This window comes from Larus michahellis, chromosome 3 (genome assembly GCF_964199755.1).
Source record: "Larus michahellis chromosome 3, bLarMic1.1, whole genome shotgun sequence".
Lineage (NCBI taxonomy): Eukaryota > Metazoa > Chordata > Aves > Charadriiformes > Laridae > Larus > Larus michahellis.
Genome location: NC_133898.1, coordinates 123,784,313 through 123,798,034, shown reverse-complemented (window position 1 = coordinate 123,798,034; position 13,722 = coordinate 123,784,313). Strand labels below are relative to the sequence as shown.

The 13,722-nt window shown below is 43.9% G+C and overlaps 1 protein-coding gene across 3 annotated transcripts in view; it reads left to right on the top strand.

Annotated features, from left to right (window-relative positions):
• TP53I3 (tumor protein p53 inducible protein 3) overlaps positions 1-13,722 on the top strand; it is a 16,741-nt gene extending 3,019 nt beyond the window's left edge. Inside the window, exons 3-9 of one of the 3 annotated variants that reach the window (XM_074581996.1) lie at positions 589-726; positions 2,058-2,163; positions 9,244-9,386; positions 10,081-10,348; positions 11,569-11,781; positions 12,388-12,584; positions 13,358-13,722. In XM_074581996.1, coding sequence (XP_074438097.1) covers positions 589-726; positions 2,058-2,163; positions 9,244-9,386; positions 10,081-10,348; positions 11,569-11,781; positions 12,388-12,584; positions 13,358-13,546 — 1,254 coding nt within the window. In that variant the 3' untranslated portion in view covers positions 13,547-13,722. Of the gene's footprint in view, positions 1-588; positions 727-2,057; positions 2,164-7,280; positions 7,586-8,397; positions 9,387-10,080; positions 10,349-11,568; positions 11,782-12,387; positions 12,585-13,357 lie in introns of those variants that run through there. The other 2 variants (XM_074581993.1, XM_074581995.1) reach the window with 2 other exon arrangements.

Here is a 13,722-nt window from a genome sequence, read left to right as displayed (position 1 = left end):
CCAGTGTAAATTGTCACTATCTCCACTGACTTGAAAGAATTTCAGGCCAGAAGGGATCATTAGATCATCTCATCCAACCAGCTGAATATAAATCTGCCAAACCAGTGACCCGCTTACACATACACTGAGCCCAAGAGCTCACTGACACGAATAGATTTGTGACTTGTGTACACTGCTTCATTGAGGTGTCTTGTCTCCTGGAATTGCTAAAGGTTACACTCAGAATATTTGAAATTGGCATCCTTGGGTGACCTCTGCGCGAGCCCAGGGAAGGCTGTGTCCTACCCTATATTGCCTTTAACAGAAGGGTCCGGTCACCACGGGACACATTGCCTACCTGGAGAAGTGTCACTGAGTAATGGGACTACACAGATAGTCATCACAGACTGAGCAGACTGTTTCAAATGAGACTTTGAAAATATAGTCAACTGTACAGAAACTAAGTCTAGTTTCAAAGCCAGGCAGATTTTTTTAACTTTTTTTTTTTTACATCATAATTTTAAGTGAACTATCAAGGAGGGTGGAAAGCAGTTCACCGTAGCAAAGACTTGCATTTTTGGTCCACAACATTGTGTTGTACTAACACAGGTGCCACCAGAGAACGCTTTAAACCTTATCTCCACTTTCTACAAGAACTTACTGCAAGTTAGAAGGGGAGGACTCTGCTTCCAGGAGAAGTACTATAAATGTGTCCGCGCAGATGAGCATTCCATCTATCTTCAAAATGTACGTTGACAAGAGCCGTGGCCATCCTGAAAAATGCGGAGACTTTGTACTTCCCTCCCTTGCTGCGTGGTTACACGAATACCGTAACACAAGCAGAAGGTCTTCACGTGCTTGCTTGCTTGCTTGCTTGCTTGCTTGCTTGCTTGCTTGCTTCCTTCCTTCCTTCCTTCCTTCCTTCCTTCCTTCCCTCCTCCCTCCCTCCCTCCCTCCCTCCTTCTCTCTCTCTCATTCTCTCTTTCTCTCTTTCCTTCTTTCCTTCCCTTTTCTTTCTTTCTTTATCTCCATTTCTTTCTTTCTTTTCTCTGCACACCTTCCCAGCAGATGTGGAATGAAATCCATGTAGAGTACAAAAAAGTGTCAGCTGTATAACACAAATTTAATGGGTAACACCATTCATTTCCCTAACACTAGCTGCAGTGCTTGTCACGTTCTCCTTTGAATCAGTTCATCTCCCTAAAGCGGCAAAAAACGATCACTTTGGTTTTCTTGCTGGGTTGGTTTCTTGCCACATTAATGAATTCATTGGGTAATAGGAGGGCCTGGCAAGCTCAGGGCCAGAATAAGGTAGTGGGAGCAGGTAACTGGGCTGCGGGAAAGAAGATACGCGGGTGAGCAGGACCTTGTTTGACAGCTTACTCGCCTTGTGGGACTCCAGCCTCACTAATTCACCTGTCAAGTACAGAAACTGAGGACATGGCTGTATCCGGCCACGCTCAGGATGGCAGAATTTTGTTACTACTGCTGAGTCACACAATCTGAAGTAAATACATCCAACTGATTGTTCCTGGGATCTTCTTAATTCTTCCCCTCCCCAGTAAATCCATCCTGAGATGAGCTAAGAAACTTGCAGAAGAGGCTGAGAAGCCCTTAAACTTGGATCCTGTTTCCGAAAAATGCAGTACTTTGCAATGTCTTTTTCCATTCCTTATTACAAATGAGTGAGGCAGTGTTTGGGAGTCAGGGTTCATAAAACACTGGGCATGCTTTCACGTAAGTACTATTTTATTTGCATTTATCAATGCTTTTGGACATGACTGAGCACTAGGATAGCACTTCTTCAAAAAGCTGTGTTAATCAATGGAAGTGAGACTAGGCAATATAATAAAGCAGTTGACTGACTTGCTTAAATAGTCAGCAGTCTTCAAAGCATGCGCTGTCACTGGTTGTCTGCCCTGGCTTAGGCATCAGGACGGTATTTGCCTTTTTTTCCAAAAAAATGGGTATATCGGCAAAGAAAATGTCTGTAATTAGCCCAAGTTGCAAGGCATCATGTATACATATGGATATTTTTAGAACCTTGCAGCCTTACAGCAATTTTCCATATTTTCTAGCCAGATGGAGGCCTGATAGTTGTGAAGACAAAGGCTTTCATCCTGGTTGCTACTTACAGAGTGGGCATGTATCCCAGTGTGTGCGTGGAAGCTGTGGAGAAACTAGGTAAGAAAAATGCCCGTATCCGTGTGCCTGCATGCCAGCGTCTCGTTGCTGAGCTCCACCCTGAAAACAGCTTCAAAAACCAATCTGATGAACTACCAAATCCTGAAAATCTGAGAAACTGAACACAGATATGGTTATGGCTCCACAGCTAAACCCTCTCCAGATATCACATCCCACTGTACTCCAAAGCCTCCATGGGTATGAACAGCTGGCTGAACTCTCCTTGTCCGTTCTGGCACAAGTTTTCTGTTAGTTGCCTTCAACAAAATGGAACCTGGCACTTGCATGTTCTTGACCTCATATGCCTAATGCTGAGGTCTTAAGCATGCTTTTGTAGAGCATCAGCTTTGATACTCTGCCTCACAGTCCACTTCTTCAAAGACACACGAGCTCTCTAAGGGTTTCAAACTTTCTCTAGTCTCTAGAAGAAAGCTGGAGTCTCTTTTCCTATGTGTGAGTCTTGAGACATCATGAAGCTAGTTTCCTTGTCGCATGGTAACAAAGAACCTCTTCTCTAACAAAAGTGCCCCTTTCCTTCCCGCTTCTGCCCAAGTTTCCTTTGTGTGACTCCTCTTAAGTTCCTGTCTCTTGGGCCCAGTGTTTTAAAGACTTATTGTTAACATCTAACTCTTTGTTCCCCATTTGGGAATGTTGCAAAACCCAGCCCTTTGCAGACCAGCTGCAGAATCCTGATTGCACCTGAAATGTAGCTTTCCCTTTGGGTGAAGTGCTGGCAAGGATTAACAACTCTTTATTGCCCTTGGGCTGGCAGATAAATAACCGTTATGCATTTTATTGCTGTAATATATGGCTGACTCCGTATCAAGGATACAGTCATTTTATTGCATCATCCAAATGGATAAAATGCATAAGAGCAGATTCCCAGAATAGCCTTGATTTTCACCATAGGGGTAATTCTAAGGAATTTCTAAGGAAATTCAAGGGTCGTTCTAAAGAATATTTTGTAGAGCAATAAGATCCAACTTAACCCACGGATATACCCATCTCCTTTCACTGAATAGGAATGAAATTGTAGGCCCACTGTGCTCTTAGATTTTGTTCCTCATTTAGGAGTAAGTGGAATTAATTTGTAGTTTGGGGCATATGCTGTTTAGTCTGGAATGAGCTATAACATTCTCAGTAACAAATTTTTCATCAGACCTTTTTCAAAAGGCTTTTACAATTCAAAAAGCTACGAGCAAGAACAGGATTTTAGAGGCTATAATGCAGGTTTTAAAACAAACTCGCCTGCTGGACCCTCAGAAGCCCGATTCTTGGCTGGTGGGTCTGTGCATGGTGCCAGGCTGGCAGAGACTGGCCTCCACTGCAGCCTCTCCACTTCTTCACACTTCACAGCCCCTGCACTTCATTTAAGCAAAACACATCTGAGTGCAGACAGGCCAGAAGAGGGAAGTGGATTGCCCGTGTTTTTTGGATCTTTCCCGTGTTCATTCCAACTATCAGAGCGACCTCAGGCTGCTTTATGTTATGTTCTACTTTCTGTTGTTCCTAGCCGTTGTTTTTGTCAGTGTCGCATAGCAGGTTGAGCACAAAACCATTGTACCAGCACTGCACTGCCTAGAGAGCCTCGATTTTCTTGTGCTCCAGGCATGATTCTGCCTGTCACATTTAGCAGCTGTCATTAGAGATCGGGTATTATTACGGATTAGGTATTACAGATCTTTGTCACTGACATGTATGGCCAGCACATTAACTTCAAATGATACGAATTTCGGGGGGCATTTATGTGCTGGGCTATGAACTAAGGAACAGAGAGATTTCCCATCCTGGTAAAATTTGGTGTAGGTTAGAACAAACAGCTCCCAGCAGTAACCTCAGGGACTTCCACTGGGTTAAGTCTACTGAGAGCATCAATGGGAGTTTTTAATCACTGGGTCAAAACAGGTATGAAATACTCCCAAACCAGAATGGCCCTTCCAGGGACAGAGTGTTTCCAAGGGATTGTCTCCATCTAGGGCAGCATTAATGAGAGTTACTAAATCTAAGAATTGGGCCTTATATTTTAAGCTAACTTCAGACTACCTCTATCCCAGTCATTTTCTGCAGTCCTACAAATAGAGCTCGAGCAGATCCAAAAGGTGCCACTGTGTTATTTAGGCCCAAGCCTGTCCAGCTGGCTCAGTAATACATTCAGGAGCCATATCGCAGTCGATGCCAGCTGCTTTGCTGCCGTGGGAGGAAGGCAGGAACTGTAAAGTAGGGAGACTGCAAAAAACGCCAACACTTGCAAAATCCTGTAACAATTTGCACACAAGTTATTTTGTCTGGCAAATAGTCACATTGCATGTAATTGGCCACTGTTCCTGGGTGAAGTCTGAGGTGTAAGTGTTTCCACGGCCAGATTTGCCACGGTTTTGACAATGTCTATTTTCTGGCGTTTATTCTTGCTGTTCTGAACGGTTTCTTCGTGAAAAGAAAACAAAGTAGCTTTTCTTTGCATGTTAGGAGAGATTTCTGAAAATGACTTAAAGTGCTTAGTGTTTTTTCTTTAAAACAGATAATATCTCATGAATATAGGTATTAGCATTTTTAATTTTCAGGTAGAAATACAGCTGTCTTCTTTTGAGTACAGTATAGTCTGAGGTGGATTTGAACTGAAAAAAAAAGCATCTCCACTACAACACTTCTGTATATGATTTTTATCATTGTTGATTTATTTACCTTTTTATTTATTTCCTGTGTTGTTGTAGCGGACTACTTTAGAGAGAAAGGTAGCTGAATCAGCAGAAAACTTGAACTTCATCAATCTCAGAAGGACTGCTCACGAGGAAATGAAGTTTGAAGCATTATCCAGTTCAAGCAAGAAACTGCTGCTTTACAACATTCTAACTGCTGAGTTTCCTTCTGTTTTTTCAAGAACACTTGAGGGCTCGCTGCTCACAAGAGGACTACCCTGTGCGTCTATCATCTAAGTTTCTTAACTGAATTGAAAGTGGTATCTTCAAGATTTGGTTTAATCTTTCTAATGTTGTCTTTTAGCCTGTTTCCAAAGAAGAAAATTATTAATCTCCCTAAGCAAAGTAAGTTCTCTAATAGCATTACAGCTATACGTAGCATCACAGACCCAAGGGACGAAGGAAATTGTTACATTAACAGATTTTCAGGTTGTCCTGTTCATCTTTGAATATTACAAATAAAATACATTTTTAACATGTCAATTTGCATTGTCATTGACTGCTATAGAAAGTTATTTTAGACTGTAGTGGGTTGCAGAGTTCTGGGAGGAGCAACAATGTCACTACTAGGCTTGAATCAGATTGTATGGACTATTCATGTGTACTCTTCGCTGGGTTAAAAACTGGCTGGATGGCTGTGCCCAGAGAGCTGTGATTAATGGGGTGAAATCCTCTTGGCGCCGGTCACCAGTGGTGTCCCTCAGGGCTCAGTTTTGGGGCCGGTTTTGTTTAATATCTTTATCAATGATCTGGATGAGGGGATTGAGTGTACCCTCAGTAAGTTTGCAGATGACACCAAACTAGGTGGGAGAGTTGATCTGCTGGAGGGTAGGAAGGCTCTACAGAGGGACCTGGACAGGCTGGATCCATGGGCCAAGGCCAACTGTATGAGGTTTAATAAGGCCAAGTGCCGGGTCCTGCATTTCGGTCACAACAACGCCAAGCAGCGCTACAGGCTTGGGGAAGAGTGGCTGGAAAGCTGCCCAGCAGAAAAGGACCTGGGGATGCTGGTGGACGGCCAGCTTAACATGAGCCAGCAGTGTGCCTGGGTGACCAGGAAGGCCAACAGCATTCTGGCTTGTATCAGGAATAGTGTGGCCAGCAGGAGCAGGGGAGTGATGGTGCCTCTGTACTCGGCACCGGTGAGGCCTCACCTCGAGTGCTGTGTTCAGTTCTGGGCCCCTCTGTACAAGAGGGACATTGAGGTGCTGGAGCGTGTCCAGAGGAGAGCTACCAGGCTGGTGAGGGGTCTGGAGACCAGGGCATATGAGGAGAGGCTGAGGGAGCTGGGCATGTTTAGCTTGGAGAAGAGGAGGCTGAGGGGAGACCTCATTGCCCTCTACAACTCCCTGAAAGGAGGTTGGAGAGAGGTGGGTGTTGGCCTCTTCTCCCAGGTGAATAATGACAGGACCAGAGGAAATGGTCTGAAGTTGCGGCAGGGGAGGTTTAGGTTAGATATGAGGAAGAATTCCTTTACTGCAAGAGTGGTCAGGCACTGGAACAGCCTGCCCAGGGAGGTGGTTGAGTCACCATCCCTAGAGGTGTTTAAGAAACGTCTAGATGTGGCACTTCAGGGCATGCTCTAGTGGCAGAGATTGTAAGTTGTTTGTTTGTGGTGGTTTGTGATTTTTTTTTTTTGGTGTGTGTATGGTTGGACTCAATGATCTCAACGGTCCTTTCCAACCATGAAGCTCCTATAATTCTATGATTCTATAAGACATCAAAGAATCCATATTTGAGTCACCCCATTACTGTACAGGGGACAGCCGAGGCTCTGCCTAATCACCAGGTGAAGAGTCTGGCTCCAGAAGACCAGGATCCATGATCTTTTCATCCGAAGGAACAAATAAATTACTTGCTCTTCGAGTCACACGAGAACAAAAGAATTTCTAGCTGTATTTGATTCTAAACTAATTTAGCTTCAAAAAGAGTTTAAAAGCCTGAATTAAAAAATGTCAAAATCCATAGGAAAAGAAAACAAACACAGAGGAATCGCACACATGGACAAACATGATTTATCATTTTTAAGTACTCTGAAGTGTCAGTTTTATTCCCTGACAACTGAAGAGCTGGTGACTAGGACACAGAGAAAGGCATGATCTGATCCTTCTCCCTCTGGGGGAAACAGCAAAGCTGAAGGAAGAGGTGTGATCTCTTCGGCTGATGGATGTGAACCAGTAAACTTTGAACATTGACATCTTACAGGAACACGAGCACAATGAAGCCTCCTCAGGTGGATGTGCAGCGTAAGGGCAGTCACAGCTCATGTGCCTTAATGCGACTTCAGTAAATCTTGTCTGCACGACTCAGAGTTCAGAAATCAAAGCATGGGTTCAGCGCTCTGCCCGAGAACATACACGTACCCCCACATCGGCGGATGGGGACAGCGAAGGCATGAGACCAAACCTCCCTGTGTGCTGGGGGGGAGCAGTGGATCTCTACCTCAACGCCGAAGGGGAAAGTGGATTTCTGCCTCAATCCGTGGAATAAACCAGGACCATGGGTAGAAATAATGGTGAGATGTAGTAATATTTCTGACTCTGCTTGCGTCTTTCTCTCCAAAGTGAAACACAACCTCGTCCCGTTCCACCCCTTGCCTTGCTGGGGAATGGCCAATAGCGAGGGCAGAGCTGGGAGAGGAAGAACCGGGATCAGAGTCTGTTCCCGAGGTCAGGCTGGGTTCGTTCCTGGTGCGGAGAACGGCCTCCCCCCTTTACAGCAAAAAGGTGAGTCACAGATTGTGCTCAGGAACCACATAAATTCTTCAAATTGTTGTTTTGGGCCACTACTGGCAGATCTGACGGTTTGAAGTTTTTGCATTTGGTTGGAAACTTGGTTTTCAATTCCTGAGGTTTTCTGTGCATTTTAAAGCAATGCAGATACTCGGATCCTCAGCGTATTTTTTTTTAAATATACTTTTGTGGGTCTGCTTCTAGCAACGAAGAAAAACATTTATAAAAATGCAGTTTGGTGGACTGTGTTGGAAGAAGGACAGAAGCTTCTTTCACATCTTATTTTTAATTGACTAAATTTGGACACAAGAGAACAGAAGCATCTGTTGTGGGGTGGTAGAGTGTGAGTTTGCCATTAATACAGACAAATTTTGTGTGACTGGATTAAATGATCCAGCTGAAAACAACAAATAAGACAGCCAGCCTCAGAAAGAAAAGCCTTTAAGTTACATTTTAGACAGATAATTGGAAGCGTTTATTCACCACAAAATAGCCACAGAGCACCACCCTGTGGGGATTTATGTCCCTGGGGTTTGAAGGTGCTCATCATTCCGTATTTGCAATAATACAGAAATGATCAAGTATGCACTTAGCTTTTCCTGTAGAGATATCCTAATGGAAGTGATTTCACAGGGGGCATGGTGGTCTGTCACGCAGCGGTGTTTACTTGAAGAGGCTCTGCCTCGCAGCCCACCCTGCGCACGTCTTTGGGTGGCATCCCTAAACTGTATTGAGTGTAGCACCAGCTCTCGGGAAATAACAGAATCATCCCTGTTGAGATTCTCTCCTCTTCCTCTTCTGCCCAGCACTTAGGGGGCAGAGGGGACACTGCTCCGGATTGGATTTTGTCAGGTGGGAGGAGGCTTGACAGCTCAGCTCAGCTCAACAGCCGCTGCTGCCAAAGGCAAGGAACTCAGGAACAGCGACCGAGGAGTTCCCTGGAATTCTCCTGCAGCGGTGGGACGCTCTACCAGAGCGCATCAGGCACACAGGAATCACCTGCTGAGGCAAGGGAAATTAATCGGAATTTTTAAAACCGTTTGTTTCATTTGTGCTAGATCACCATTGTGCCTTTGTGTATCTTCAAGTTGTTGTCTCCGGGCTGAACCATTTAATCGTAAGGCAGCACTTACATTAATTTAGATGGTCAAATAAAGGCTCTTTCTGCCGAGGGTTTTAAAATCCCATTTGTGTCTACTATTTTAAGGGCCTGTGTCCTTTACTCAGTTGAGCACTTGGGCCCTAATCATGCAGGAAGTGGAAAGCAAAGGCTGTTCTTTTCATTTGCGTGTGACATTTTACAGTTAAGGTGGGTGGGTGGCCAGCGCTGCTGGACTCACACACAGCTCTGTGCAGGCTTAAAGCCTTTTGACTTGATGGGAGGTGATCTTGGTGGTTTGTCAAATGGCTTTTGCAACGATATGTTGCATCCCCCAGTTGATGTATTTGATTGCATTATGGCTTCTCAGCTTTCTCTGCCAGCCCTCCCCTCTTCTTCCTTCGAACTGTGTCACAGTTTGCACTGTCCGTCTGCAGAGCGGGGTCTGTGGAGCTGTGGTTACTGATTACTGAGATTTTCCAGCTGCATGTAAATGTGCCTGCATTCATGCCAGGTTTTTTGGGTTTGTTTTGGTTTTGGGTTTTTTTTTCAGAGAAAATGTTGGCAGTCTATTTTGATTGCCCAGGAGGCCCGGAAAATCTCTATGTGAAAGAAGTGATGAAACCACAGCCAGGAGAAGGAGAAGTTCTTGTGAAGGTCTCTGCCAGCGCTTTGAATAGAGCTGATATAGTCCAGGTATGTCTTATGTTAAGCTGATTAATGCACCTGAAAATGACACCAATTTTTCAAGCTCCTATCTGAAGTCTTGACAAATCTGAAGAGTTAAAAGAGATTTGGCCTGGTGAGCATTTGGATGGGAGACTTCAGAGGGAATGTTCAAAGGGCTGAAAGAAGAGATGTCTGTTGATTCAGCAGATAAATGTTTTTATCTGGGTCACTGCAATGCTGAAGTGGCATGGAAAGGCAGCTGCCTTTCAAAAAGAGATGTAAACCCAAAGCTCCGGTCTTTCTAGATGTTTAGACCGTTCTCTGGGCGTTTGAGATGGACATGAAATGTTCCACTGACTCAGTTCCAGAGGGGGAAAATCACATTCAATTTGTTAAGTCTGACCCGCTTTAATTTGAGTTGAAAGCCATGCTCTGCAACTGAAGGCCATAATGCCTCCCCAGCATGGACTGGCCTGGACAAAGGGTGCTTGCAACAAATTGAATTTGCACACAGACTTTTAAGAATAAAACGTACTTAGGAAATGAGAAGTGTTGCCAGAGGATAGAATATCCTCAAATTACTGGAACATTTGCAGAGTGCAAAATCAGGGTTAAATAAATGGGAATTTAGGTTGGAAGCATGTGAACAAAATATAACAGGTCATTACACTCCTTGATGTGTAGTTTTTCCTTCCCTACCTTCTCTTTTCTTTTGTTTTAGAGGAGAGGGAAGTACCCTCCCCCCAAAGGAGCAAGTGATATTTTAGGCTTAGAAGCAGCTGGGAGCGTGGCTGGGTTCGGACCTGGCTGCAAGGGCCGGTGGAAGATTGGCGATGCAGTGATGGCTCTGCTCTCCGGAGGTGGCCAGGCAGAATACGTTACAGTACCCGAAGGCTACCTGATGCCAATTCCCAATGATATGACTTTTATTCAGGCTGCAGCCATTCCCGAAGCCTGGTTAACAGCCTTTCAGCTGCTGCATTTTGTAGGTGAGAGGCGTGTTCGCAAATCTATCCCACCAAAACAGCTCGTCTTCCTTTCTGATACAAAATCCTCTCTTTGTTGCCTCCGTCTCAATGCTGTTTGCCTTTGAAGAGCCTTTTCTCTGTTGCTCCATTCCCATGGGTCAGAATCCGTTATGCCAGACCCAAATCCTGAAATCTCCCCAGTCACAACTTACTCTGTTGTCCTATTTACAAGGAAGGATGTTGAAAGATGGTCAGTTTTAATTTTCATCTGTATTTCTCAGCTTGAATGGCAATTTCTGTTAAGTCTAAACCCTGAAATAACTTACTTGTGCTCCAAACAGCTGAAACCCCATCCTACTTCTAAAGATTTGACTTCCCTGCAAGGACGACCATATCACAACCTTTCTCACTAATTGTCTGTGAATTCACAGTAGACAACATCTTCTTGTACCTTGTTTCACACAGTCATCGATTGTTGGTAAAATCTCCTCTAAGCTGATTTAAACCAGACATAAGCTCACACTCTTCATTTTGCAAATGTGCTACAGAGGCACCAACAATGGCATCTGCCAGGGTTTTATTCAGTTGACAAATAACCTTCTTCTACCCTCGTCATCAGTAGCATCTAAAAGCTCCACTAAAGAACTGGGGTTACAAACAAGTAGCTTTCCTCACTACCCAAAATACAGACTCGCTTCGAGCCCTGTTGCGTTCTGGGGGTCTGTGGTCAATTAGGACCACGTCTCCAGGACTACTCGGTGCCTCACTTCCCGTAGGAATCAGTGGAACACAAACGAATGCATTAGGTGAATTGGTAGATGGTAAAATGAAAGGCAGAACTGGTCCGTAACGTTACCCAACGTTTCTGGTATTTCTCCATTGTTGAGAACCTGATTTCTCGTTATTAACATCCTCCGAGCATGCTTTCTGTCGGTGGCAGTGGACAGTCCCGGCATAAGGCAGCTGACTGCTCTCACTAAGCAGCTTGGTCACAGATGCCCAGAACCGGACAGGCCCAAGCTAAAGTCATTCCACTGAAGTCAGTAAAACGGAGTCCTCTCGGTATGCTACGATCTGTGTTAGTTTTGGATTTGTTTATTTTATGAAAGGTATGGAGATGCAAACAAAGCCCACTCAAGGGCACCTCTTTCAGCTTCCTCTTCAGTATTTTCCACCCTGATCGTGTTTTAATCCAAAGGTGATGCCAAAAGGGTAACAATTTCCCTTGCGTCTTCCTCAAGGTAAAATACAGAAGGGCGAGAGAGTGCTGATCCACGCTGGCGCTAGCGGAGTTGGCATGGCAGCCATTCAGCTGGTGAGACTGGCAAAAGCTGTCCCCATCGTGACAGCGGGAACTCAAGAGAAACTGAAAGCAGCAGCAAACGCCGGAGCAGCTGCAGGGTTCAACTACAAGAGTGAAGATTTTAGTGAAAAGGTCTTGGAGTTCACCCAAGGTAAGAACCTCTATGTGAAAGACACTGTTAGAGCTGAGAGTGTACCTCCTAACGTAGGTGCACCTGCACTCAATTTCAACTGTCACCTTAGTCGGTGAAGGAGCAGACAGTAATGACCCTGTTAGCACAACCTAACATCCTGCTCAGCCCAAGAATCTCTCTTTCCTTAGTTTAATTGTGCTGTTTTCTGCATGGACTCTCTTTGGCTTTGTGTTCATTGGGGGCGTAAATATTGTGCCTGTGTTATTGTTGCCTCCACAAGGAACCATGGGACCAAATCCTCCCACTTGTCTTTGTAAGAGTTTGAATACGGGAACAAAACTAAATTCTCTTACTGTTAGAAAAATTTAGCTTTTCTAAGCTTCTGGGGTGGTTTATGACAGAGTCTACATCTGGATATCTATAATGATTCTTTTTTTTTGTGCCTGATTCTAGAATTCCTTACAAATCATTGTGCCAATTCCTAATTTCAATAGAAATATTTAAATAAAAATTGCAGGATTGATTCTGTACCTATAAAGAGCAAGGGTTTAGTTTTGCCTGAAATTATCCTACCTTTAATGCAGCTCGACTACATTCCTGAAATCTTTTCTGTTTCTACTTGAGGTGCTGGAGTAGATATTATTTTGGATTGTGTTGGTGGCTCATACTGGGAGAAGAATCTCAGCTGTCTGAGTACTGATGGCCGGTGGATTGTTTATGGACTGCTGGGTGGAGGTGAAGTACATGGAGATTTGCTTGCAAGGCTGCTTTCCAAAAGAGGGAGCATCCATACAAGTCTATTACGATCACGAGACAAGGAGGCAAGTAACGGCTATCAACAGTGTATACAGCTTGATCTTAAAATCGATGATAGTTTTGAGAGCTTGCTTTTGAAACCAGTGTTAAAACAGAATCTAACGCATTATTACCAAAAAAGCACCACCTTGAAATGTTACTACAGACTTTGGAAAACATCACAAAATTAAGTTATAATTTCCCTTTTCTATTTTTAGCAAATGCCCCCCTTTTACAACTACTGAATCAGAGGAATGATGCCCAGGACTTCTTAACGTACTTCACGAGTACCGTAATCTAAAGATTTGGCCTAAGAAGAAATAAAACTCAAGTGATGAGGCAACTTGATCAAGTCAGGGCAGGGGAGGGGGAAAGCCTCTATTTGATCATTTTTCAAAGTAGAGACCAAGGCCATTTGGATGCTCAAAAATTACTGAGGAAAAATCACTTTATGTGGAAAATTCTCAGATATTGCAGTAAAAGACAGCAGTGCAGAGCCCTAGGATAGATTCTGTCCATGGTCTAATTCATAATATTCTCAAGAATTTTATCAGTTTGAGTTATATACGCTGAGCTTATACCACTTGTTTGGGAGAATTTAATTCAATTAAAATATAATAAATCTAAGTTTTTTCTTGTTTGTAATTCACACCTATCAGATGTTTACATGTCCGTCTCACTATGAGAATGTCAGAAAGAGCCTCCCTGAGAACTGTGCACATTTTGTACGCTGTGCTTAAAGATACCTCTGTGAATGACATGATTGGAAGTAATCTTCAAAACGTTTTTTCTTCTTCAGTATAAGGAACGGCTGGTGAAAGCCTTCACAGAAGATGTGCTGCCGTATTTTTCTAGAGGAGCCTCCCCTCACCTCGAAACACTTATTGACAGCATTTACCCTCTGCACGAGATTGCAGAGGCACACAGGCTCATGGAAGAAAACAAGAATATTGGCAAAATTGTCATCAAAATGCCTGCTTCATCTTAAAGAAAGGCCTACTGCTGTAGTTGTTTCAGGGACATAATCATTATGGTGTTTGACACGCAGAGAATCTGCCATTTCTGCATCCAAATCCGGAGTGATTTATTGTGGGAGGATGCCAAAAAGGAGGGGTAAAGCGAAGCCTTACAGGATGTGTTTAATAAAAAGGTTCACGTTGCAGC